Source organism: Mustela putorius, unplaced genomic scaffold (genome assembly GCF_011764305.1).
Source record: "Mustela putorius furo isolate JIRA1106 unplaced genomic scaffold, ASM1176430v1.1 tig00003859_pilon_pilon_pilon, whole genome shotgun sequence".
Lineage (NCBI taxonomy): Eukaryota > Metazoa > Chordata > Mammalia > Carnivora > Mustelidae > Mustela > Mustela putorius.
The window spans coordinates 32756415-32780543 of record NW_025422011.1 but is presented as its reverse complement, the minus strand read 5'-3'; the positions used below and the strand labels follow the sequence as shown (position 1 = coordinate 32780543).

At 41.0% G+C, this 24129-nt stretch overlaps 1 protein-coding gene across 7 annotated transcripts in view; it reads left to right on the top strand.

The window, feature by feature from the left end:
- ZNF143 (zinc finger protein 143) overlaps positions 1-24094 on the top strand; it is a 59741-nt gene extending 35647 nt beyond the window's left edge. For all 7 annotated transcript variants that reach the window (XM_004751953.3, XM_045065844.1, XM_004751955.3 and 4 more), the window contains 6 exons: positions 901-1080; positions 6435-6662; positions 11161-11309; positions 15554-15715; positions 21913-22059; positions 23093-24094. In XM_004751953.3, the coding sequence (XP_004752010.1) occupies positions 901-1080; positions 6435-6662; positions 11161-11309; positions 15554-15715; positions 21913-22059; positions 23093-23176 (950 nt within the window). In that variant the 3' untranslated portion in view covers positions 23177-24094. The remainder of the gene's footprint in view (positions 1-900; positions 1081-6434; positions 6663-11160; positions 11310-15553; positions 15716-21912; positions 22060-23092) is intronic.
- The last annotated feature ends 35 nt before the right edge of the window (positions 24095-24129 follow it).

Genomic DNA, 24129 nt, shown 5'->3' with positions numbered 1-24129 from the left:
GAGCAGCATGCAGAGGGAGAGGGAGAAGCAGGATCCCCGCTGAGCAAGGAGCCCAATGTGGGGCTTGATCCCAGGACCTTCGGATCATGACCTGAGCCAAAGGCAGACGCTTAACCAACTGAGCCCCCCAGGTTTCCCTATAATTCTTATTCTTGACTCTATTTTTCTTTTGTATTTCTTTTTGATTTTTTCTCTCTACTTTTCTTAGCTCATTTTCTTAATATGCCCATCTGGATGACTCCATCTTGGGAAGTCATGCAATCAGTGACAAGTTTTGAACAATATTCAGATTTCCTATAGAAATTTAAATTTGGGGGCACCTGGGTGGCTCAGTGGGTTAAGTCTCTGCCTTCAGCTCAGGTCATGATCTCAGGGACCTGGGATCGAGCCCCACATCAGGCTCTCTGCTCAGCAAGGAGCCTGCTTCCTCCTCCCTCTCTGCCTGCCTCTCTGCCTACTTGTGATCTTTCTCTCTGTCAAATAAGTAAAATCTTAAAAAAAAAAAAAAATTTAAATTTGGAGTTGAAGATACTATTTACAGGGAAAAAAAGGAAAAAACCCTGAAAGGGAAGCCCTGTACCGGAAGACTACAGTCTTGAGTATAATCCTAGGCAGAATTGAAGGATAAGACATTTTAATTTTTGGAGTGCCTGGGTGGCTCAGTTGGTTAAGCATCTGCCTTCAGTTCAGGTTGTGATCCCAGAGTCCTGGGACCGAGACCCACATCAAGCTCTCTGCTCAGTGGGGAGTCTGTTTCTCCCTCTCCCTCTACCCCTACCCCTGCTTATGCTCTCTCTCTCATTCTCTCTCTCTCAAATAAATAAAAGCTTAAAAAAAAAAGACATTTCAATTTTCTATGTATTTTTGCACCATGTAATTTATTCTTTTTTGTGTTTTCAGGTGAAAGGCCTTTTAAATGTCCTTTTGAAGGCTGCGGTCGGTCTTTTACAACATCAAATATCAGAAAAGTGCACATTAGGACACATACAGGAGAAAGACCGTATTACTGCACAGAACCAGGATGTGGGAGGGCATTTGCCAGTGCAACCAATTATAAAAATCACGTGAGAATACACACAGGTAACTGTCTCCAATTTTTTTTGTCTCTGTCTTTCTTCCATAAACCATTTTCCAGTCATTCCTTCCCTCCTAACACTTGGCGTGGTGGAGGGGGATTAAGCAACTTCAAAAAAACCTTCCCATTAGCTTTTATACACTGATTTATTTAACAGACACTGAACATCTGTTGTGTGTTCCCCTGCCGAGCATCAGAGATACAGAGACAGATACGACATGGTCAAGGGCAATTAAACTGGGGAGAGATGATAGACCTCTAATTGCTACGGAGTGCAGAGTGTCTCCCATTCCTTGAACAAGATGTTTTGGGAGTAGAGAGGGGAGCAGCCATCTCTGTGGGAAGGGAGAAGCGTTCAGGGAAGGCTTTCCAGGGGAAATTGACTTTTATTATTTTATTTATTTATTTATTTTTAAAAAGATTTTATTTATTTATTTTACAGACAGAGATCACAAGGAGGCAGAGAGGCAGGCAGAGAGAGAGGAAGGGAAGCGAGCCCAAGGACTCGATCCCAGGACCCTGGGATCATGACCTGAGCTGAAGGCAGAGGCTTTAACCCAGTGAGCCACCCAGGCGCCCCGGAAATTGACTTTTAGACGGAATCCTAAAATTTGCTAGGTAGAAGGAAGGGGGACCATGATTCCTGACAGGGGAAATGTCACAGTTAAAGACACAAAGTACAAAAAACATGATTTATTTGGAGAATATGGCAGGCCTAGGGCACACATAGGAGACAATCGTGAAGTGAGGTTGGAGGGGCAGGCAGGGGCCTTGTGTATGTGCTGTCATGGTGAGGGTGTTTTTTAAACTGGCCTTTGTGGTGTTTATGGGGCAGAGGGGGAGGGGCAGTCTGTGGCTATATTCTTCTTTAAAAAAACAGCTTTATATAATTCACATAATGTATAATCACTTAAAAATCTGATTCATTGTGTGCCAACTCTACTTCAGTAAAAATGAATAAATTCATTAACTAAAGTATATAATTCACTGTTATTTAGCATAGTCACAGGGTTGTACCATCAGCACAACCCAATTTTAGAGCATTTTTATTCCACCTAAAAGAAACTCCATACTTAGCGGTCTCCTCCCACCGCCACCCACTAGCTGTAAGCAGTCTTCGTTCTGTCCTTATGGATTTGCCCATTCTGGACATTTTAGCCACATGGAATCCTATAACCTAGGGGGTTTTGCATTTGACTTCTTTCACTTAGCATGGGGTTTTGAGGCTCAGCCATGTCACAGCATGTATCTGTAGTTCTTTCCTGTTAATTACTGAATATTATTCCATTATATGAATGTGTCACATTTTATTTCTCCATTGACCAGTGGCTTTCACTTTGGCTGTTATGAATAATGCTGCTCTGGGCATTCATGTACAAGTTTTTGCATGGAATTCTATTTTCATTTCTCTTGGATGTATACTTAGGACTGGAATTGCTGGTTTACATGGCAACTCTGTATTTAACATTTTGAGGAACTTCCAAACTGCTTTTTCTCTAGTGACATGTGGGGTTTCCAGTGCTCCACAACGCAGCTATGAATTATTATCTTTTTGCTTGTAGCCATCCTAGCAGGTGTGAAATGGCATCTATCTCATTGTGCTTTTGATTTGCATTTTCCTGTATCCAAAAGATGTTGAGCATCTTTTTCTGTGCTTATTAACCATATGCAGGTCTTTGGGGAACTGTCTACTCAGATCCTTTGCCCATTTTTCAAATTTGGTTCTTTTAATTGTTGAGTTGTAAAAATACTTTATTATATTCTGGATACAAGTCCCTTATCAGATACATGATTTACAGATATTTTCTCCCATTTTGTGGGTTTTCTCTTCACTTTCTTGATGGTACCATTTGCAGTACAAAGGTTTTTAATTTTGATGCTGCACTTTGCAAATGTATTTTTAGTGGTTGCAAAGGGAAAGGCAAAAGGGAGGCTAAGGCAGAATGTACATTAGTTTTTCAAGAAGTTGTTTAATACATTGTCTTGATTACTGGTATTAAGAGTAACTTTGGGGATGCCTGGGTGGCTCAGTTGGTTGAGCAGCTGCCTTCGGTTCAGGTCATGATCCCAGCATCCTGAGATCTAGTCCCACATCGGGCTCCTTGCTCAGCAGGGAGCCTGCTTCTCCCTCTGCCTCTGCCTGCCACTCTGTCTGCCTGTGCTTACTCTCTCTGACAAATAAATAAGTAAAAAAAATAAATGGGGGGAAAAAAAAGAGTAACTTTGCATTAATTTAAAATTAAAAGACATTTTTACAGAAGTTGCAGTGTTTCTCTGGCTGTATTCCCCGGATCCCTGAGTATCTCTGGAAATCTTTTCAGGGATCCACAACAATCCCTTCCCTTTGAAGAGAATACATTAACAAATTTGAATATCATCATGGGCAGAGAGGAAACCTTAAGAGGATTTAAAGAAGGTTTGCCTTTTTTTTTTTTTAAGATTTTTATTTATATTTGAGAGAGAGAGAGCACACAGGGAGGAGAAGGAAAAGCAGGTTCCCTCCTGAGCAGGAAGCCTGATGCAGGACTCAGTCCCAGGACCATGGGATCATGACCTGAGCCGAAGGCAGATGCTTAACAGATTGAGCCACCAGACACCCAAACATTTGCTTTTTCTTAAGAAAAAAATCACTCAGTCCATATTATTGAGAGATTTTTTTTTTTAAATTTTATCTATTTATTTGACAGAGATCACAGGTAGGCAGAGAGACAGAGAGAGAGGGGAGCAGGCTCCCTGCTGAGCAGAGAGCCTGATGTGGGGCTCGATTCCTGGACTCCAGGATCATGACTTGAGTCAAATGCAGAGGCTTAACCCACTGAGCCACCCAGACACCCCTACAGAGAGATGTTAAAGGAAAATGAGACCAATGGCAAGTAAACTGAGGGCTGTTAGAATATTCAAAGTGAGTATGAGATGGGGAAGGATACAGATGAAAAGACATTGAAGAGGTATCTGCACAGGACTTGGTTAGTCACGAGGTGTAAAGAAGAACCTATCAGTCTGGGTTGTGTGAATCATAAAATGGGGGAGAGCAGGTTAGAAAGGGAAGATAACATCGTCACTTTGGAATCTACAGTCTCTGGGTCTCTCTCCCCACTTGAACTCTAACCATCTGTATGTTTGCTATAAGGATTTTCAAAATTTTTACCCAAAATTTATTATCCAAACTGAAAGCCCACTGTAATGAATCTACTTGTGATGCATTTTTCTGTGAAAGAAAAATATTTTAAGTGAGTCTATTGTGAAAACATAGGACATACTGAAGTCATATTTCTGTACGGTCATGTCTTGTGCTTACATTGTGTAGTATGCGTTATTGCCATCGTGTTCCCTCCATTATTACACTGTTCTCTAAAAAAATGGAAAAGAAAACCATAGATTAGAAGGAAAAATTATATTTTCCTACTATAATGTGTTTTTCTTTTATATCTTTAAGATACTTGATTTTTAGATTATAGTATGTTTGTGTTGTAAAAGGAAAACAGAATTCCTGTCTGATTCTGTACTGGATCATTGTGTATTACAAATCATCATATACCTGCTACTGAGTTCCCTGAATGTTAAATAATTAGATAACTGGTGTTTGAAGTGCTTCATATTAGGTAGATGTTCTTGGTGGATTATAACACAGGTGCCTTTGTATGATATTTGGGGAAATTGGCTGTTTTGTTGTTGTTGTTGTTTTTTTAATTTTTAAAAGATTTTATTTATTTCTCAAAGAGAGAATCCACAAAACAGGGGAGACGGGCCTAGGGAGAGGGAGAAGCAGACTCCCTGATGAGCAGGGACCCTGGGATCATGTCCTGAGCCGAAGGCAGATGCTTAGCCAACTGAGCCACCCAACTGCCCATTGGCTGGAATTTTTAGATGGTCTGGGAAAACATTATTTTTCCCATTTAAAGCAAGTGGAATATAGATGCATTACCTAAGAGTTTACTGTTCCACATGTTTAATGGGCAAATTAGATTCCTGTAAGAGGGATGCCTACATTAAGTTTAGAGCTTTGGAACATTTAAATAAAGTCGTGCTCTTGAATGTGACCGTACATTGGATTCACTTTTCTAAAAATAGATTATTCCCCATATTCTGTCTGCACAAGTCTGACATAATTTTATGGAATGAAACCCAGGTATTGGTATATATTTAGAAAGCTCCAGGTGTGTGTGTGTGTGTGTGTGTAAAAATACATAAAGAAATTACCACCCACCTGGTCTTTTATGTAATTGAGAAGCAGTGAAGTTTCGAGATATAGTACATAGCTATAATTTTTGGTCTGACCCAGAGGATGTCTGGAGTGGAAGAAAAGATTAGCTAATGATATCAGGTAGATAATACAGTAAATGCCCACATTATGCTATAAGTGGAGTGCAAATATTCAGCTATGTAAAATGCAACCCATTCTTTCAGGTTTGGTTAGAGGATCCAGTTAAGGCTGCGCAGATAGCCAGTAGAGAGCGCCAAAGCCCAATTCAAATCCACTTCTGTCTTGACTGTGGTTTGCTGCCACCTAGGGGCGGTTTCTGCTCCAGCCTGAATAGCAATGGAGCAGCTTTTCTGTTTGGAATTGCCTGCCATTTCCCTTCCTGGCCTTGACCTTACCAGGTCTGTCCCACAGACGGTTACCAAGATAAGAACATTAACCTACCCGGCTTTGGGAACATAGACTGGGCAGAGGAAGGAAGCAATTTCCAATTACTTTATGCTCAGACTTATGTTACAGATGACATCAGGGTGAGATTTTACTGTTTGTGGGTGGTTCTACTGTGTTTAGAACCATGCAAGAAAATGTGATTACGCAAGGAATGGTACAAATGAGAATGAAATAAGACATGCGCGTGTATACACACGTGCATGTGCACATTTTAGAAATTATATGGGTATGTCCTTTTAGATTTCTAAGTGTCTAGACCATGTCTAGTGGACTTTTTAGGCAATCATTTTTTATTGTCCTTATAAAACCCTTAGGGAAAGATGTATTTGTTTTAAAAATAACTGCATTTATTATTTTTTAGTATAGTATTCATATCTAGCTTGTCTAGTTGTAGTTAACAATCAATGAGTTTTATCAAAGCTTAGCATTAAACTTGGCAACTTCTCCGTCCTTTTCTCATCCCTTGAAATTAAGGGAAAAATGGTATTCAGGCACGAGATAAGACTCAGAAATCAGACTACCTTTTGAGCCAAGACAAAAACCATAGTTAATGGAGTCTTTTCTTATGTTTTGTCTTATGGCGGTATAGAAAGAGATCTGAGAACTATCTATTTTTGCTATTAGTTGCCCCCCCCCCCCGTGGGATAAATGGATTGATTATGCCTTCCTATGCAAAGTTGATTTTCTGTGTGTGTGTTCTTTACTTAGGTGAAAAGCCATATGTTTGTACAGTCCCTGGGTGTGACAAAAGGTTTACAGAATATTCCAGTTTATACAAACATCATGTTGTTCACACTCATTCCAAACCATACAACTGTAACCACTGTGGGAAGACCTACAAGCAGATCTCCACGCTGGCCATGCACAAACGGACAGCCCACAATGACACTGAGCCCATCGAGGAGGAGCAGGAAGCCTTCTTTGAGCCTCCCCCAGGTGAGTGTACTTTCCAGTAAAACTCTATGTTGGGGAATTAACAGCTATCATAATTTGTGATTCATAGCATTTTCTCAGATCACAGAGTTTTATTCAAATAATCACACAGACATAGAATTTACAACTGTAGTAAGTGCTGTCAAAGAAATGGGCTTGGTGCTCTGGGACATCTATGGGAAGTTAACCTAGTCTGGGAGGTGTTTTTGTTTTGTTTTGTTTTGTTCCCTGTTTGGTTCTCCTCTTGTTAAACAGAAGGATCGCAATAGAGTGGGTTTAGGACACACAGCTTAGCTCAAATGGCAGTTTTTCTTTTGTCAGACCTGGTTCCATTTGCATATAGGACAGAGGGTTTTAGCTCTTGACTGTGGCTTCTGTTCAGCAAGGAAAGCTGTATTGTCACTAAAGAAGTCCTGGAACCTGGCAGCCTGAAGATTAAGCTTATTTCAAGTGACAGTGGCCTCTAGTGGTAGGAGCAGAGGGGTCAGCCACGCCGGGAAGCAGAGGAAGGACCCACTGCTAGATATCTAGAGCAGTCTCGCCTTGCTTCAAGCTGAGTTTGAGTGACTTCTTTTGCTGCTTAATAAGTGACCTCTAGGTATAATAGACTGTGAAGGCAAAGAGTTGCAGTAAATCACTTGCAAAGGCTATGTGAGCTTCCTAGTTTTGTAAAGTTCATTACAGGTTAGCTAGGCACAGTTCTTAAATAGGTTAAAGTGACAGCTACTAGGAGAGATGGGAGAGGGTGGATGGAGGTAAATTTGGTGGAGAGGCAAGGATTTGGCAAGAAGGGGAAATAAGGAGCAAAGTCAAGAGGACATTACAATAGAGGGAAGGGCGCATACAGAAAGCCCTCAGGGTGAAGGGAGCAAAGTAAATTGGAGAGACTAAAAGAAGTCTGGCCAGGGGTGCCTGGGTGGCTCAGTCAGTTGGGTAGATGCCTTCAGCTCAGGTCTTGCTGGGATTGAGCCCCGTATCGGGATTCCTGCTTGGCGGGGAGTCTGTCTCTTCCTCTCCCTCTGCCTACTGTTCTGCCTGCTTGTGCTGTCTATCTCTCTATCAAATAAATAAATACAATCTTAAAAAAAAAAAAAAAAGAAAGAAGAAGTCGTCTGGCCAGTGAGGCGCTTCTGCCCTAGAAAGGAAGGGAGGAGCAGCTAGGCTATTTGGGTGCCCTGACGATGTTGGTCTTAAGCATTAGAGCGGTGTAGCACTGCCAAATAGCTCTTCATTGATTCATGTGCTATTCAGCAGTGTTGTAGGAGACAGAAGCATTCATTTCGATAAGAATAAACTCTTGGGAAAAAACATTAGAGGATTGATTACATTCTGTAATTTCATAGGTGAGGAAGTAGAGTAAGTGAAGGTTTTCTTAAAAAAACAAAACCTAGGTTGTCCTGCTGGTCACCACATACCTCCTAAACAAGATAGATTTGAAAATGAAAAGAAATCATATTTTCCCGTTCTTAGAGTGAAGCGTTGAAAAATTTTTAGGTGAAAAATGCTGGTTGGAGAATGAGGGGAAGAGCACATCATTTGCTCCCTGCTGCGGTGGTTCCCTGTAGTTCTTGTTTGTCTTTTCAGACGTCTGTCATGTGTCGAAGTAACAGCTCCTTCAGTCCTGGGTGCTGTGTTTTTGGCAAAGTGCTGTGAGTGCGCACGGTCCAGTAGCCCCCCAAATGCTGGGTCCTTGCAGTTAGAAAGCAGGCTTTGTTTGTTTGTTTGTTTGTTTTTAAAACAGTCTTTAATGATGACAAACTCAGGTTTTAAAATTCTTTTTTTTGTTGTTTTAAGATTTTATTTTTTTGTCAGACAGAGAGAGCACAAGTAAGGGGAATGGGCAGAGGGAGAGGGACAAGCAGGCCTCCCACTGGGCAAGGAGCCGGATTCGGGGCTTGATCCCAGGACCCTGAGATCATGACCTGAGCCAAAGGCAGACGCTCAACCCACTGAGCCAGCCAGGTGCCCTGGAAATTCTTTTTTTAATCTTCTTCAGTCTCTCCCTTCAAAGTTGATCTTGCAGATGGTCTGAATTTCTTGTATTCTGGAAATAGTCCGTGAAATACTGGCGTACATTTTGTTAAAAAAATAATCAACAAAGATTGTTTTTCCAAGAATACCGATGTGTTTGCATTCCTTTCCTCTCGTATGATTCTTGAAGTTTTGTAGCCCATTCAGATCATAGTATCTGAATGGCTGTGACACAGAACAGACAGGCGTGAAGTAATGACTGCCGTGGAGATTACACGCCCGGGATCAGAGCCATATGCGTGCAAGCATCAGCCACTACCATGGAGAAGTACTCTTAAATTAGCATAAGTCCTTCCTTGAAGGAAAAAACATATCCCATATTTGCCCTTTTTCTGGCTTCGTGGGAGGTAGAAAGCCATAGAAGAGAAGGATCAGCAGGCTTACTGGTTGCCAAGTATAGCAGTAATGGACTGTTGAAATTGCTGTTTACTTGCTGGTTCTTTATGAAATAAAGAAGTGGATGGGGGTTCCTGTTCTGTCCCTCATTAAATGATTAACCTTACCCCAGATAATATGCCATTACCTTGTCTTTACACAATGTGGTCATTGTGTACTGATGACTTGCAATCAGTCACTTGTGTTAAAGAGTAAGTAATTTAGTATTATAGTAGTTTCTGTTGACACCACATTCTGGTTTTGTGGTTAATGTTTATGAAGATTGTCTTATCATTTTTAACAGCTTCTTAAGTGACTGCAAGAACTTCATGCATACTTGCCCTGTTGGAAGGGTTGTTTGCCAGGCAATTTTCCTGTCCTGTACCCCCCATGCCCTGGCACACATGCATGGTATCACAGAATGACTCCAAGTCATAAGAATAAAAGGGGTCTCCAAGAATAAAAGGACTCCAAGAATAAAAGGGGTCTCCCAAAATTAGGAGTTTTTTTTTAAGACTATTTATTTATTTGAGAGAGGGAGAAAGAGATATCCTGAGCAGGGGGAGGGACAAAGGGAGAGGGAAGAGCAGGCTCCCCGCTGAGCAGGGATCCTGATGTGGGGCTCCATCCCAGGACTGATCAAGACTTCAGCGGAAGTCTGATGCTTATCCAACTGAGCCACCCAGACACCCTCGAAATTAGAACATTTAAATTTGATTTGGAAAGCTTCAGTTTGGTCTGCTTTGATTCGGTTTGGCTCTACAAAAGTGGAGGTGGAAGAATTGGAAAGAGGTGCTGGAAGCCATTTTTATGATTTGGAATATAATACCTATACACTTTATCTATACAAGTATTTATGTCGTGTTTAAAATATTGTCTTTTTATTTTTTTTTTAAGATTTTATTTATTTATTTGACAGAGAGAGAGATCACAAGCAGGCAGAGGCAGGCAGAGAGAGAAGGAAGCAGGTTCCCCACTAAGCAGAGATCCCGATGCAGGGCTCAGTCCCAGGACCCTGAGATCATGGCCCGAGCCTAAGGCAGACGCTCAACCACTGAGCCATCCAGCCGCCCCAAATATTGTCTGTTTTTGAAATGCAAATCAGAACTACACTGCAACAGAATGACTAAAATCACACAGGTGTTGGTGAGAAAAGAACCCTGGTACACTGCTGGTGGGAATGCAAACTGGTGCAGACACTGTGGAAAACAGTATGAAGGTTTGTCAAAAAAGTTAAAAATAGAATTACCCTATGATTCAGTAATCAAATTACTGGGTATTTACCTGAAGAATACAAAAACACAAGGGGCACCTGGGCGTCTCTGTTGGTTGGGTATCAACTTTTGGTTTCAGCTCAAGTCAGGATCTCAGGCTTGTGAGACTGAGCTCTGAGTCGGGCTCCAGCTCAGTGTGGAGTCTGCTTGAGATTCTTACCCTCTCTCTCCCTCTGTCCCTCCCACTCATGCTCTTATTCACCCTGTGTTTATAGCAGCATTATTTACAATAGCCAAGGTATGGAAGCAGCTCAAGTGTCTGTCCATCAATTGATGAGTGGATAAAGATGTACACACACACACACACACACACACACACGACAGAATGTTAATCAGCTATAAAAAGGAATGAAATCTTGCCATTTACAATGACATGGATGGAGGCAAAGAGTATATGCTAAGTGGAATAAGTCAGAAAAAGAGAAATACCATGTGATTTCACTCATATGGAATATAAGAAACAAAACAAATGAGCAAGGGGAATAAAGGAGAGACAAAACAAGAAATAGACTCTTAACTATGTCAAGCAAACTGATGGTTACCAGATGGAAGGTAGGCAGGGAGGGGGGGGTGGGTGAAATAGGGGACGGGGGTTAAGGAGTATTGTGATGAGCACCAGGTGATGTATGGAAGTGATGAATCACTGTATTGTACGTTTGAAGCCAATATCGCACTGTGTGTTAATGAACAGGAATTAAAACAAAAATTTAGGAAAAGATAAATAAGAAATATTCAAAGTGATTTAAAAAAGAAAATATATCCTCTGTTTTCTAAACAGCTTGGTTGGTTGGTCAAACAAATGATTCATTTGTTTTAAATAGGTCAAAGTGAAGATGTTCTTAAAGGGTCCCAGATCACGTATGTTACAGGCGTGGAAGGGGATGATGTTGTGTCTACACAAGTAGCCACGGTGACACAGTCCGGGTTGAGTCAACAAGTTACACTTATATCCCAGGATGGGACTCAGCATGTGAGTATCCACCAAAAGCCAAACGAGTTAAATAATATTTCTTTGAACATGGACATGGAAGGCAGGTTCAGCCCCAACTGAGGAAAGCCTTGAATATCAACTCCTTAAAAAAAAAAAAAAAAAAAAAAAAAAAGAATATCAACTCCTAGGCAGTGTGAGAGCTAAAGGTGTTCCTGTAGGCCACTGAGAGAGGCTCCGTACAGGGGCATTAGGAGAGGGAGGATGCCTGTGACTCCAGCGTTGGTACTGTTGGAGTGACATTGGTATAGTTACTGGTATAGTTCAAAGGTAATGTGATAAAGGTCAGAACCACAGTGAAATTGAGGGCTTGAAAAGTAAATGGTTCATGAGAAATATAAATCCGAGAAGGGCTAGGATTATTTAGTAGTTGATTAAATCCAGGAGGTAAGATTGATAAACCAGTAGAACCTTGTCTGAGGAGATGAGGATAGGGAAGCAGCATTGAAAGATCCTGGGAGGGGGTGCCCGACGGGCTCAGTCTCAGTGGGGTATGTGACTCTTAATCTTGGGGTTGTGAGTTCAAGCCCCACATTCAGTGTAGGAATGACTTAAAAATAAAATCTTTAAAAAAAAAAAAAAAAAGTCCTGGAAAGTTAGCAATGGGCAAAACTGTAAAATTTCCAGCATATGTGATTTTCTCCCTACCTGGAGTTAATGGGAGTTCACTTAACTTACCTCCCAGAATTAATGGACCAAGTATCTTTATTTCCTGGGGTAAAGCCATGTAATTGTTATTCTCCAAATAATTGGTTTCTAGATGCCACTAGCCTAAAATAATCCAGATTTGATTTCTTTTTTTTTTTTAAGATTTTATTTATTTATTTCACAGAGAGATCACAAGTAAGCAGAGAGGTAGGCTTAGAAAGAGGAAGGAGCAGGCTCCCTGCTGAGCAGAGAGCCTGAAGCGGGGCTCGATCCCAGGACCCTGAGATCATGACCTGAGCTGAAGGTGGAGGCTTAACCCACTGAGCCACCCAGGCACCCCACTGATTTCATTTTTAATCTCCAATTAAGGTTGTCTTAGTACCTGATAGAAATAGACATATGGGGCTCTTTATCCACCTATAACTGTCTTCCATGGAGAACTCTCTCTTTCCCTGTCTTTCTCAGAGCTTACCTCCCTACCCCATGATGAATCTGCCTTCGTGTTGGTAACTGTTACTATGCTGATGTTAATTAGGAGACAGAACATGTTCAGGATTGGCAAGTTCAAGGTGTTTTTACCATCCCATTCATTCCCTCCACCATCACAACACTACTTCCTCACCATATTCTTTGTCCACTCGTTGCCATGAAAGATTAAATATATTTACTAATGCAGTTTTTTTAAAAGATTTTATTTATTTATTTGACAGAGATCACAAGTGATGGAGAGGCAGGCAGAGAGAGAGAGAGAGAGAGAGAGAAGCAGGCTCCCTGCTGAGCCTAGGGATCCAGTCTAACCTTATCTAAACCATCCTCTACCTTGACACCTTTTTAAGAAAACAAATTTCAGGGCACCTGGGTGTCTCAGTAGTTAAGTGTTTGCTGCTCTCGGCTCAGGTCGTGATTCCAGGATCCCGGGATGAAGCCCCGCATCTGGCTCCCTGCTAAGTGCAAAGCCTGCTTTTCTCTCCCACTCCCCCTCCTTGTGTTTCCTTTCTCACTGTGTCTCTTTCTCTGTCAAAGAAATAAATAAAATCTCAAAAAAAAAACCACCCAAATTTCATTTCATTATGCTCCCTCCTTATATCCCCAGTGACCTCCCATCACTAGAGTTCAGACTTCTTTTTTAGAGATCCCAGGACCCTGAGATCATGACCCGAGCCGAAGGCAGCGGCCCAACCCACTGAGCCACCCAGGCGCCCTACTAATGCAGTTTTAATTTAGCATCAAACCCAAGACTTTCTTGAACTAGGTCAAACAGACAAAGACCCTCTTGAAGTCATGCTAGGTAACCTTCCTCCCTCCTGATACAGGAGAATTTCCCGCTACAGCAGCCCCCAAATAGATAAGGCAATTTCTTTCGTAAGAGGCACCCTGTTCCATTGTTGGATAATTCTGTTGTTTATCAGACTGGAACCTACTGTTGTCAACCACTCTTGGCTACTCTCTGACCAGATAAAATGAGTCTCATCCCCCTTCATGTGTTCCAGAACAGCTATTTTCCTTATCGTGAGGTATTTTCTCCACATGTAGCCTTCCCATTTCCTTCAGGGATTAGATATTTTCTTCCATTCCTTTAGTCAATTAAATAGTAAACAATTACTGAATTCTACCCAGTACCAGATATTTTGATAGACTTCATGTGGGGAGTACAGAAAGTAGGGGTGGGTATCATAGTCTCTAGGAGAGAGCTATTCCTAAATGACCAATAACTTCTTATAATGATGGTCATATGATTGAGGGATGTGTAAAGCACAGTGTCATCCTGGAGGAAGAAGTAAATAATTCTTTTTTTTTTTTTTAAGATTTTATTTATTTATTTGACACAGAGAGACACAGCGAGAGAGGGAACACAAGCAGGGTGGGTGGGAGAGGGAGAAGCAGGCTTCCTGCTGAGCAGGGAGCCTGATGTGGGGCTCGATTCTAGAACCCTGGAATCATGACCTGAGCCAAAGGCAGACACTTAATGACTGAGCCACCCAGGTGCCCCAGGAGTAAATAATTCTTCCAGAAGGAATGTTGGAAGCCCTTATGGAGAATGGGCATTTTTTTTTTTTTAAGATTGATTTATTTATTAGAAAGCAAGCATGAGTGCGGGGGGAGGGGCAGAGGAAAAGGGAGAAGCGGACTCCCTGACGAACAGGGAGCCCAGAGTGGGGCTCATCCCAGGATTCTGAGATCACAACTTGAACTGAAGTCAGACACTTAACCAACGGAGCCACCCAGGTACCCCAAGAGTGGCCATTTAGTTGGATCATGAAGAATTTTCATAGTTTGGCAGGCAGAATGAAGGGATGGGAAAAGTCACGAAGATATAACAGAATATGACACTCAGGAACTGCAGATAGTTAGTTGTGGCTAGGAATGCCAGATGCTGGTTTCAAAGTAGTAGAAGATGAGTCTGGAGAAGCTGTTAAAGGCCATATTGCAAAAGACTTGTAAGAAGTCTGAATTCTGGGGCACCTGGGTGGCTCAATAGGTTAAAGCCTCTGCCTTCGGCTCGGGTCATGATCCCAGGGTCCTAGGATCGAGCCCACATCGGGCTCTTTCTGCTCAGTGGGGAGCCTGCTTCTCCCTCTCTCTCTGCCTGCCTCTCTGCCTACTTGTGATCTCTGTCTGTCAAATAAATAAATATAAATAAAAATCTCTAAAAAAGAAGTCTGAACTCTAGTGATGGGAGGTCACTGGGGATATAAGGAGGGAGCATAATGAAATGAAATTTGGGGTTTTTTTTTTTGAGATTTTATTTATTTCTTTGACAGAGAAAGAGACACAGTGAGAAAGGAAACACGAGGGGGAGTGGGAGAGAAAAGCAGGCTTTCCACTTAGCAGGGAGCCAGATGCAGGGCTTCATCCCAGGGTCCTAGAATCACGACCTGAGCCGAGAGCAGCAAACACTTAACTACTGAGACACCCAGGTGCCCTGAAATTTGTTTTCTTAAAAAGGTGTCAAGGTAGAGGATGGTTTAGATAAGGTTAGACTGGATCCCTAGGAAGAAGTTATATTATTGCAGGAGGTCAGACAAGAGGAAAATAAAGGTCTAAATGGGCAGTAGAGATGGAGAGGAGGAAATGTACTTCAGAAATAGTTTTGGGGCGCCTGGGTGGCTCAGTGGGTTAAAGCCTCTGCCTTCGGCTCAGGTCATGATCCCAGGGTCCTGGGATCGAGCCCCGCATCAGGCTCTCTGCTCAGCAGTTTTGGGCTGCCTGGCTGGCTCAGTCGGTAGAACATGTGACTCTTGATCTCAGGGTTGTGAGTTCAAGCCCCACATTGAGTGTAGAGATTACTTAAAAATAAAACCTTTAAAAAACGAAAAGAAATAGTTTTTCTGATTATCTCTTTCTAAAAGAGTTTATTATTACTATTTGCTCCCTCAAAGTAGATTTATACAAGGATCAGGCCTAGTCCTCAATAAGTATTGCCAAATATTTGGAGCACCTGGCTGGCTTAGTCAGTACAACGTGTAACTCTTGATCTCAGGGTCATGAGTTCAAGCCCTACATTGGGTGTAGAGCTTATTTTAAAAACTGGGAAAAAAAAAGAGAGATACTGATTTGTAAAATGCATTGTATTGCAGGTCAACATATCTCAAGCTGACATGCAAGCCATTGGCAATACCATCACAATGGTAACGCAGGATGGCACGCCCATTACAGTCCCGGCTCACGACGCAGTCATCTCCTCAGCAGGAACACACTCTGTTGCTATGGTTACAGCCGAGGGCACAGAAGGACAGCAGGTAATGATATTTTCTTTGGATATGAGTCAGTACACGTGTCAATATCATAACCGTTATGTAGATATGCAGTGTGATATGGTGTTGTGAAGCACACAGACTTGGATTGAATCCCAGCTTTACAGCTTGTTAGACACACAGCTCTGAGTCTCAGTTTTTCATCCTCTGTAAAAGAGGAGTGATTGTTGCATCCACACCAAAAGGCTGAGGTAAGGACTGAATGAGAAAGTGCGTATTAAGTAGTTAATACAAAGCCCCAGTGTATATTAAGGTGTTCGTTAATCGTAACCCCTCCAGTGATCATCATCAGATAGTTAGGAAAAGTTGATTTGCAAAATTTACTTAATATTTTGAATATGTAATATAGTCACATAGTTCAGAAATCAAAAAGTATACACAAGTGTGCAGTGGAAAGTCTTCCCCCTAGCCCTGCCTCCATCAACCTAGTTCTTGCCCCCGCAGAGATAATCCACGCTTGCTAGCTTCTTGGGTAGTCTTCCAGCAATTCATGAAGTGTATAAGAAAAAATACGGTCGTCTTCTCCCCTCCCTTTCTTTCTTATGGTAGTAAACTATACTGTTCTTCACCTTGTTTGTTTTTCTGTTGAACTTAATTATACATCTAGGCAATATTTCTGTTTCATTATACAGACCACTTCCTCATTTTTAAAAACTGTACCATGTTTCATTATATGAACACCATGGTTAAAAACTTGTGCTGTTTCAAACAACATATCACCTCATGCTCGTGTGACTTGGCATGTGTGTAAGTCTGCTAGGCAAATCCTGGAGTGCATTTATAATTGCGATAAGTAGTGCCAAGCTTCCATTCCACATGATGGTGCCCAGCCACATGACCACCAGCAGCATTTGAGACAGCCTCTTTCCCTTCTGTAGAGTCAACACAGTGGTATCAAATTTTTGCATTTTTGCCAATCTGATGTATCTCTTTGTAGTTTTAATTTTTCATTTCCTTCAAAATACAGGCTATTAATACATTTTACAGTTGTTCTTACGCTATGCTGAAAGCAGCGCTGAGATTTGCTGCAGCTGCCTTACCGTGTTCAGTGAAAGAGTCTGTCAAAAGTAGTAGCTCTCATTCTTCATAAATTCATTTATAAATTCCATAGTCTCACAATCAAAATTCCAGTATGCTCCTTTGAAGATATTAAATAATCTCATTTTAAAATTTACATGAAAATGAAAGGACCTTTGATAAATAAAACAACCTAGAAAAAAGAACGAAGTTGAAGGTCTTTACACCTTGAAATACAAAACTCAGAATCATAAAGCTTCTAGAAGAAAAGTGAATATTTTTGTAACCCTAGGATAAAGATTTCTTAGGATAAAAAAAAGCACTACCAATAAAAAAAAAAAAAAGATAAATTGGACTTCATCAGAATTAATTCTGTTCACCAAAAGACCTCATTAAGAATGAGATTGGGGGGACGCCTGGGTGGCTCAGTTGGTTAAGCAGCTGCCTTCGGCTCAGGTCATGATCCCAGCGTCCTGGGATCGATTCCCACATCGGGCTCCTTGCTCAGCGGGGAGCCTGCTTCTCCCTCTGCCTCTGCCTGCCATTCTGTCTGCCTGTGCTCGCTCTCTCCCACTCTCTCTCTCTGATAAATAAATAAAATCTTTAAAAAAAAGAAAAGAATGAGATTGGGAAAATTTCAGATTGGGAAAAATATATTCACACTATATATCTGACACTGGATTTATATTGAGAATATATAACAAAATTCTACATATCAACAGTAAAAAGATGAATAGCCTATTAAAAGTGAGCAAAATAAATACAATATTGTATTTTATTTTATTTAAAGATTTTATTTATTTATCTGATAGAGAGAGAATACCAGCAGGGGGAACAGCAGGCAGAGGGAAAGGGAGAGGCAGATTCCTCTCAGAGCAGAGAGCCTGCCTTGGTGCTCGACCCTAGAACCCTGGGATCATGACCTGAGCCCAAGGCAGACGCTTAACCATCTGAGCCACCCAGGCACCCTTATAATTTTTTTTTAATGAGCAAATCATTTGACTGTTCATTTGAACAGACCTCTCACAAAAGAAGATATAAAAATGGCCAGTAAGAAGGGCACCTTGGTGGCTCAGTGGGTAAAAGCCTCTGCCTTTGGCTCAGGTCGTGATTCCAGGGTCCTGGGATGGAGCCCCGCATTGGGCTCTCTGCTCAGCAGGGACCCTGCTTCCACCTCTCTCTCTGCCTGCCTCTCTGCCTACTTGTGATCTCTGTCTGTCAAATAAATAAATAAAAATCTTTAAAAAAAAGAATGGCCAGTAACAAAAAAGTGTTCAAATCTGTAGTTATCAAAGAAATGCAATTTAAAATCGCAATGAGATACCACCATTTCAGACACAGGAAGATTACTAAAACTGTGAAAAGACTAAGAAAATGGTAAAGATGCGAAGCAACTAGAACATTCGTATATGCTGGTGGGAGTGTAAAATGATATAACCGCTTTGAAGAACTGTTCGGTGGTTTCTTACACCCCACCACCCAGCAGTTCCACTAGAATACGTATCATATGATTTCACTTACATGGAATCCAAGAACAGACAAAACAAATCCATCGTGATGGAAATCAGAACATGCTGCTTGCCCAGGGGAAGGAAACTGATGGGATGCAATATGAAGGAACTGTCATCTCTTTTGTTTTAGAAAAGTGATGGTTCTACAGATGTATCTAACAGCCAGAACTCAACAGAACACCTAAAGATTTGTGCATTTATTGCTTGTTAATTATAGTCTCTGCAAACACAGAAACAAAAGCAAAACCCAGCCACTAGCTTTCAGGCTGTCTTATGGAGTGGTCCTGGTCATTTCCATAAGTGTAGGATCCCTGGATGGCTGCACGGTACAGCATGGGTACATATACCTTATGCCAGTTAGAGTTGCAGGTCTGGAAGGGTAGTGACCCCAAAGCAAACATTCTTTTGTAGTTTATCTGTAGCCTGGGGAGTAGGAAAATTTTCAGGAGAGGCAGCTTTGAGGGCTGGAATGAAGCCAGGCATCTTCCAGCAACCAGGAATATTACAACAGGAGTGGGGGTTTCGTTGGAGTACCAGATGCCCCCATTGCTTCTGCTGCTGCAACTGTAGGCCATTGGGCAAACTTCGGCTATCCACTTGGGGTGTCCAGACACCACCTGTGAATTATCTGTAACGCTTAAATTGCCTAGTTCTTCACATGCATGTTCACATGCATGAGAAGAAAGCAAATGGTCCTTCACTGGCTTTTCTTTGTGTGTGTGTGTGTGTGTGTGTGTGTGTATAGAGTTAGGATTATAATTTTGTGCTTGTCATCCATTCTTCGACTCAGTTTTGTAGATGCCTCTGGAATCCTAGTTAGCAGGTAGAGAGAGAAGAGTCCATGCTCTCCATCTGTTTTAGTTTGAGATTACGAAAATAATAAATATTCCCAGTGTAATAGAATAGAAAGTCAGGAAACAAACTCTCACACAGTCAGTCAGTTAAATTTCAACAATTAAAATTTGACCATTCAGTGGGAAAGGATGGTCATTTAAACAAATGGTGCTGGGAAAATTATATCCACTGAGAAGGAGTGAAGTTCAACCCTTACATTATAGCATATATAAAAAATAACTCAAAATATTTTTTTTAATATTTATTTATTTGAGAGCGAGAAAGTGAGACAGAGCATGAGCAAGGAGAAGGTCAGAGAGAGAAGCAGACTCCCCGTGGAGCTGAGAGCCCGATGTGGGACTCGATCCCGGGACTCCAGGATCATGACCTGAGCCAAAGGCAGTCGTCCAACCAACTGAGCCACCCAGGCGTCCCTAAAAATAACTCAAAATATTTTAAAGACCTAAATTTAAGAGCTAAAACTACATAATGCTTAGAAGAAAATGTAGATGAAAATCTTCATGACCTGGATTAGCGAATTATTTCTTATGTATGATACCAAAAGAAACAGATAATCAAACTTGTTCAAAATGAAAAACTTCACTCACTAATTAGAATTTAAAGAAAAATTTGAAAAAGAAAAAAAATATATATATAAAATAAAATAAAAAATTAAAGACTTTGTGCATCAGAGGCCAGGACCAGGAGAGTGAAAACACAATCTACTTAATGAGAGGAAGGTATTTGAAAATTATATATGTGATAAGGGATGAATATTTAGAATAAAGACTTTATATAACTCAATGACAAAAAAATAAAAAAACTAAGCCACCCAGTTTAAGCCAGAACAAATGACTTGAACAGACATTTCTCCATCCAGATTTAGAGATGGCCAATTAACTCATGAAAAGATGTTCCACATCATTAGTCATCAGGGAAATACGAATCAAAACCACACTGACATCCCACTTTGCTCCCATTAGCTTGGGCTATTATTCAAAAGTCAGTAACAAGTGTTGCTGAGGATCCAACTCAAAAATTGGAACTCTGGTGCATTGCTCATGGGAATGTAAAATGATGCAATACTATGGAAAACAGTATAGCAGTTCTGGGTGCCTGAATGGCTCAGTTGATGAAGTATCTGACTCTTGGTTTCAGCTCAGGTCGTGATCTCAGGGTTGTGAGATCGAGCCCCGTGTCAGGCTCTGTGCTGAGCATGGAGTCTGCTTGGAATTCTCTCTCTCCCTCTGCCCTGTTCACACTTTCTCTCTCTCTTTCTCTAAAATAAATGAATGGGGCACCTGGGTGGCTCAGTGGGTTGGGGCCTCTGCCTTCGGTTCGGGTCCTGGAGTCCTGAGATCAAGCCCTGCATCGGGCTGTCTGTTTAGCGGGGAGCCTGCTTCCCCCACCCCCAACCTGCCTCTGCCTACTTGTAATATCTGTCTGTCAAATAAATAAATAAAATCTTAAAAATAAATAAATAAATAAAATCTTAAAAAAAAAAAAATTGAACGTAAGGGGGTGCCTGGCCGGCTCAGTTGGTAGAGTGTGTGATTCTTGATCTTGGGTCATTGAGTTCAAGCTCCCTATTGGGCATAGAGCCTACTTAATGGACATAGAATTACATGTGATCCTGTAATTCCACTTGTAGCAATATATTCAAAGTAATTAAAAATAGAGACTCAAACTAAAAATCTGCTGTAATCGGGGCACCTGGCAGGTTCAGTCAGTGGAGCATATGGCCCTTGATCTCAAGGTTATGAGTTCGAGCCCCACAGTGGGCTTAGAGATTACTTAAAAATAACATATTTTTAAAAAAATCTACTATACTCTTTTGATGTTAAAATAACTAGTCTCAACATTTAGAACTACTTACTTTGTGTATGTATGTATGTGTGTGTGTGTGTGTGTACAGAGTTAGGATTATAATTTTGTGCTTGTCGTCCATCTAACACTGTGTTCTGAGCACTTTCTTATACCAATTAAATGGTCTTTTAAAAGGATTTTTATCATTTGTAAAGTAATCCATCAAATGGACCTTATTAACTCATGCCATATACAGAAATTATTGTATAAGACTTTGGTTATATTCATAGGAATAAATTCTAGACATGGAATTATTGAATTAATGGTATAAAGTATTTTAAGCTGTTTGCTACATACTGCCAAATTGTTTTCCTAAAAGTTTGAACAATTATGTCATGGGTCTAAACGCTTCCTGGTTCTTCTGTACTCTTTTTGCTAGAATTGAGGATTTTTTTTATATTTGCATAATTCACAAGCAAAAGTTGAATTCTGTTTTTATTCTCATTTGTCTGACCATTAACAAGGTTTTTCATATCAGCCTACAATGCTTTTTCTTAATTGTGGTACAATTTACATACAATGAAACATACAGATCTTTTTTTTTTTTAAGATTTTATTTATTTACTTGACAGAGATCACAACTAGGCAGAGAGGCGGGGAGGGGGGTGGGGAAGCAGACTCCCCACTGAGTAGAGCGAGCCGGATATGGGGCTCAATCCCCGGACTGAGCCCTGTGTGGGGCTGCTCAGCGGGGAGGGAGTCTACTGGAGATTCTCTCTTTCCCTCTCCCCCTGCCCCTCCCCCTGCTCTGCTGTCTCTATATAAAATAAACAAATCTTAAAAAAAAAGAAGAGTCTAGAATAGACAATATGTAAGTTCTCTTCCAGCTTTAGGCTTCTACAAGTCTGTGGTCAGAAGGGAGTTTTTCCTTTCAGATCCAAAGACAGTCCCTTGTATTAAGCAGAGTTTAATGTACTTAATCATAGCTTTCCTTCTGTGTCCTTTTTGATAAAGGTTGCAATTGTGGCTCAGGACTTGGCAGCGTTCCATACTGCCTCATCAGAAATGGGGCACCAACAGCACAGCCATCACTTAGTCACCACAGAAACCAGGCCTCTGACCTTAGTGGCCACATCCAACGGCACCCAGATTGCAGTTCAGGTGAGTATGGTGACAGCTGGACTCCTTCATAGCTCTCGGCCTCTTACACTGCCTTTCATTCATAACCTTCACAGGAGGCAGGACACAGAATAATGTGTGGCACTTAGCTCCTTGAAGAGAACTGCTGTTTGCGGTGCACTCGAAAAGACCGGCACTTTGTTCTCTAGTATCTCTGCGTGTTTTAGGGGTTTATAGCAAGAAAAAAGAAAAGCTGCTGGTAAACATCCCAGTGTGCCCCCACCCAGCCATCTTTACTTTCCAAATAAGTCTCATTAGGCGGATTCTGTAAAGCACTTAAGAGCTCCTCCTTGCAAATGAACCTCGTGTAAACAGAGACCCTAAGTTAATCCCCTGAGAGTCCCTGCACAGCTGTATTTCACACTGGGGGGAAATTAGAAGACAGAAAAAACTCTTCTTGGGGAAGTCACTGGATTGAAGCTGAGAGTCTAGAATGCTAGGCGCAGATTACCTTTCCTGGGGAAGAGTTGTTTCTCGTGTATTTACTTGGAAAAGAGAACACATTCAGGAAAATGCTGACCATTGGTTTTAATTTAGTTTATGGGCACAGAAGCCAAAGGCGCAGGGTGTTCTCAGTGCCCCCATTGGAAAAGATGAGCACCTTTTTTCTGTTGTACGAGTGAAGGTTTATCAAAATCCTACAGAAAGAAGTTACATCATTCTGCAAGAATTTTTTTTTTAAGCTCTTAATGATTTTCATCAGCAGTAGTGTCTTAAGTCCAGCTGTCAGAATTACAGAAAGAAATTTTTCTTCTGGGGGCACCTGGGTGTCTCAGTCGATTAAGCATTTGCCTTCAGCTCAGGTCATTATCCCTGGGTCCATGATCCCTCTGCTCAGCGGGATCCTGCTTCTGCCTCTCCCTCTGCCTGCAACTCCCCCTTCTTGTGCTGTCTCTTTCTCTCTCTCTCTCTGTGAAATAAATAAAAGTCTTGATTTTTTTTTTTTTAAACTTCTGGCATATACTATTTCTTTGGTATTATCTTAACTATGCCCATGTGTTTGTTCCTGTTCCAGCTTGGAGAACAGCCATCTCTGGAAGAAGCCATCAGAATAGCATCTAGAATCCAACAAGGAGAAACGCCAGGGTTGGATGATTAGTTCTCGAAACAGTGGAGCACTACATCGGGAGGAGCCTTTCATCTTCAGGCAGCAGACATCCAAGAGCCCGGGCCCAGGAAAATTAGAGTTTTTCCATTCCTGACATACTGTACACATTTTTATGCAAGAGTGGAGAACATTTTATTCTTGATGCTTTTGTGTATATAACTCTTGGAATAGATTCCCAAACTGATTCATTGTGTACAAGGATGTATGAAATTAGGGCAATACGGTAAATTTTCACGTTACTCTTTTATCACTTTGCAAACTCCTAGAGTCTACGTGCAAGATCAGTGGAGTCTTTCGGAGTCTTATGATGGATTTTTAACTTACTGTGAAAAAATAAAATAAAGGCTGTATCTAAAACGTCAAAGGTTCTATACTTCAAACAATCAATTCCAAAAGCCATCATGGATAATAAAGGATGTAAAGCCTTCGGATATTTCCCCAAGTTAATAGAGTGTCTGCAGTTTTTGTTCTACTGTATACTTGTATGTTTTTATTTGTACCTCACGGTTTGAAGACTATTCATTACAGTTTCCATCCCTGTTAAAATACCACCTCTTCAAGCTGAAATGCTAATTATATTGAATTGGATCCATTACATTGGATTATGTATGAAATGACAAAGTTTGGTTATTTAAAATTAAAAAGTTAAATCCAGTGCTTTGGTTTTGTTAAAGATTTTACTTAGCGTTCAATTTTTTGTTACTGTTTTTTAAAAATAATGAACTATCAAAGTTTGACCACAGGCTGGAGCCCGGGATAACAGTGCTGTAATTGAAAATGGCTTTACTCTGAAAATTAGGTTAGTGGGTCGGTGTAAATTATTTATTTTTGCTTATGTACTTTTGTTTTAAAGCTTATTTACCCTAAAGTTTATTATTAATTTTGAATACAGCGATTTTTAAATTGTTACCTTTACCTTTGTTTTATTAAACTGGTATGGGGGT